The sequence below is a fragment of the Perkinsus marinus genome (assembly GCF_000006405.1).
Source record: "Perkinsus marinus ATCC 50983 genomic scaffold scf_1104296931192, whole genome shotgun sequence".
NCBI lineage: Eukaryota > Perkinsozoa > Perkinsida > Perkinsidae > Perkinsus > Perkinsus marinus.
The window spans coordinates 2966-6474 of NW_003215862.1; the positions used below are offsets into that span (position 1 = coordinate 2966).

General features: G+C 52.0%; 1 protein-coding gene across 1 annotated transcript in view; it reads left to right on the forward strand.

Moving 5' to 3' along the window:
• Positions 1-2707, forward strand: part of Pmar_PMAR018649 (hypothetical protein) — a gene marked incomplete at both ends in the record, with an annotated part of 5039 nt that extends 2332 nt beyond the window's left edge. The window contains 8 exons of the mRNA XM_002786780.1: positions 23-128; positions 174-295; positions 345-1057; positions 1378-1458; positions 1505-1621; positions 1674-1957; positions 2268-2381; positions 2668-2707. Of these exons, the coding sequence (XP_002786826.1) occupies positions 23-128; positions 174-295; positions 345-1057; positions 1378-1458; positions 1505-1621; positions 1674-1957; positions 2268-2381; positions 2668-2707 (1577 nt within the window). The remainder of the gene's footprint in view (positions 1-22; positions 129-173; positions 296-344; positions 1058-1377; positions 1459-1504; positions 1622-1673; positions 1958-2267; positions 2382-2667) is intronic.
• Positions 2708-3509: the final 802 nt, after the last annotated feature.

Sequence of the window (3509 nt, forward strand, 5' to 3'; positions counted from 1 at the left end):
GGTTTGTGGTCCTTTTCTGTAGACCCCGACCTCCGCGCGGACTTGGACGCTGAGAAGGGCAGAAGTTCAGAGCTAGCAGGAACAGTTGAAGAGTTGCGTGCTAGGGTAGAGGCCCTGTGCAATGAGAAGTGAGGACACCCTGGGGTTCAGGAATGGACATGGGATGTTGTCAGGTCTGGTCTCGTTGAGAGTCTCGCTAGGGAACAAGCACGAGCTGTGGAGCTCGATAGAGCCCTCCAGGAGGCTAGCAGAGTTGAGGCAGAAAAGTTGGGCAATCTAGAGAAGACCAATACAGGTGACAGATGGGTGCTTATTGGATAAGCTCATGAACAGCTTTCATTCAGAGAGTGTACCTCCTCCTCCTAGAGGAGAACCAGAAACGACTTTGTCATCAGAACCCGTGAAGTCGTCCAGTAGTGGGGTTGTTGGACCGCCTTCATCTGGTTCCCTATTGCCTGTGCCCAATGCTACGGCCCCTGTGCCCAATGCTACGGCCCCTGTGCCCAATGCTACGGCCCTTGTCCCCAATGCTACGGCCCCTGTCCCCAATGCTACGGCCCCTGTGCCTAATGCTACGGCCCCTGTCCCCAATGCTACGGCCCCTGTCCCCAATGCTACGGCCCCTGTCCCCAATGCTACGGCCCCTGTGCCTAATGCTACGGCCCCTGTCCCCAATGCTACGGCCCCTGTGCCCAATGCTACGGCCCCTGTCCCCAATGCTACGGCCCCTGTCCCCAATGCTACGGCCCCTGTCCCCAATGCTACGGCCCCTGTCCCCAATGCTACGGTACCAACAGCTGCCACAAAGGCGACTGCATTGTCGCCTGTGGGAGCTTCCAGTCTGATGATGAGCAGTCCAGCTGAGGTGGGTTCAATGCTCGAGTTTGGCGAGTTGACAGTCACCCCTCAGCGTGATCACACTCGGAAGCCCTCGACTGTCTCCTCTTATAGCGGTGATGTGGCCGATGAGAGGACGGCGGAGGATATCAGAACGGCTGGTGTTCCTAAGGACATGTTCCAGCAACATTCCAGTGAGCTCATGCTCGTGGATGCTGAGGTACGTTTCAGGGAGTCATCGAGGAACTTGAAATGTTCCCGGAGGAATCTTCCCGAGAACGAATTCTTGACTCTCAAAATGGCTAGGAACATATTTTCGGCCAATTTTCGAGATTTTCCCCATTATAATCGCTCATTCGGAACATTTTTCCTAGTCTCGGCGGGATCTTAGGAACGTTATTTCTGAGAGCTGGATAGCTCTCTGGTACGTTTCTCACGCTGCGGGGCCTTTGCTCGGCATAGATACTCATGTTTTCGGTTTCACGGACAGTGATGGAGATCCTCCGACTTCTTTAGGACTGCAGAGTGCTCTTTTGTTAGGGCGGGGAGGAAGCGTTGGCGTCTCCCGTCGGAGAGCTGCGGAAAACTGCTGGAAAACAGACTCCACCTGACGACTTTTGGGTGAGTGTTCCTCCAAACGATGGAGTGGAAGTTCTCTGTGGATTAGGGTACCGACGCGGCGTCCCCCATCCCCAGATACGGGGTGTCGAACACTGGCAATGCGGCAGTTTTCGCCATCAGTACGCCTGATGGAGATCATCACGTGCAGCCTGGAGGCGCTCAGGTGAGTGCCACTCCATCGCAGAGCGAAAGCCGTGGAAAGATCCTTTCCTCAGGATTCGACTGTGAGTTTTTCACCGGAGACGGCTGGCGGTATGCGAAGTGGCAGTGGCTCAGTTAAGAGCGGAGCGAAGCAGAAGAAGTCGGATGATTCGGGGGATACGAGTTTCACTCGACGACCTACGGGCGTAGCGACATTGTTTGAGGATGACGAAGTGGACACCTCTGCCTTATTTGGCTCTGCTAATGCGAAGGATGACGGTCTGGACTTTGACAGTATTCTCAATTCGGAGCCCTCGACACCGTTCACGCAAGGCCCTGGGCAACAGGGTACGATACAGTACGGCAACGGCTCGAGTTATCCCCAGCAGCAGCAATCGGGAGTGGGCGCTAGGCCGTACACCAACAGCAGGGCAGGGCATAGCAGTGGTTACTCTAGTGCAGCTAACTCGATGGGGAGCTGGAACAACAGCAACAGCTCGTGGAACTATGTGGAACAGCCGCAACAACAATCGCCATATACCAGCAGCAGTAGCGGTGGAGGCTTCCAGCACCAACAACAACATCAGCGACAGCGACAGAACAATTCTCCATATCCAACTAGTGCGAGGGGTATGGGGAATGCGTACAACAATTATGGTGCTCCACAGCAAGTACAACAAACTCAACAGCAAGGATGGGGCGCTCGTCCGGTTCAGCAGGCTTATCAAGGGTCGCAGCAACAGAACCGCTGGCAACAACCAAATACCCCTACACAGAGTGGAGTAGGACCGCGGTCATACGATGCGTCGAAGCCAGGGTTTGGAGGTCTCCAGCGTCGTTGACCTGTTGGTCTGCTCTGCGCCAAGTCGACCATTTGCTCGGTGTGGGTTTCCCTGTATTTTTTGTTGCCGCATCCAGCAATCATACCTGTACGGTTACGGCACTTATTCATCTTCAATAAATTGGTCTTAGTGTTTAGTTGGAAGTCTAACACATCTGAGGTGAATCACCTCAGGTGATATCTTCTGCCACGTGCTAATCATCTAACCGACGAGACAATATCCTTAGATATACGTGGAGGGCACTCTATGATGAAACCATGGGCTAGATCATATATTGTTTGCATGTACATGATTCCGAGATCAATTCCCAGCATATCCATGGATTGTTTACGACTTGATTGGATAGCTCTAATCGAGATTCTAATCGAATCGAATTAGGGTTAATTTCTCACTCTTTGACCTCGCTTGGCGAGGATGATGTAACCATCGCTCAGTGGCTAGACGTGGCATTTCCTCGTAAAACGGTCTGCTAAGGGCATCGGGTTTTATATTAACACTTCAACCGAAAGAGAGCGTATGACGATCGAGTAGCAACATTCCCTGCCCCGATGAATTGCCGAACTCAACAGGTTAAGCTGATCATGCCTTGTAAGCTGATCTACAGTACACATTATCCATCGATGCTCGGGTGACTCAACGGTGTGATCGACGATGAACTCACGCTCCACTTTTCTCTCTCTAGCGCCAAGAACCTCCCTAGATGTCTTATCGTCATGATAGCACATCGTGTAACATCTTGCATGTGTATCGAGCTCTTCACTTCCTGGATATCCCTCTGTTACCGACTCAACAAAATTACATACCCGTCACTATTCCTGCTGAAATTCAATTCAGATAGTACAGAGACGACGGGTCGCTACCTAGCGAGTCACGTAATGAGTCAACACCTTGAAACCTTGATGTGAGGTAAATTCACACCTTCTTGCCTAATCAAAGTCAACCATGAACCATGGTAAACCAAGGCGAATTTGCCTTGAGCAAGTTCTGGGAAATTCATGAAACCATTATCTTGATCACTAAGTCTGATGTCAGAGCTGCTGATCCAATACTTAGCAGGAAGGGCGGGGT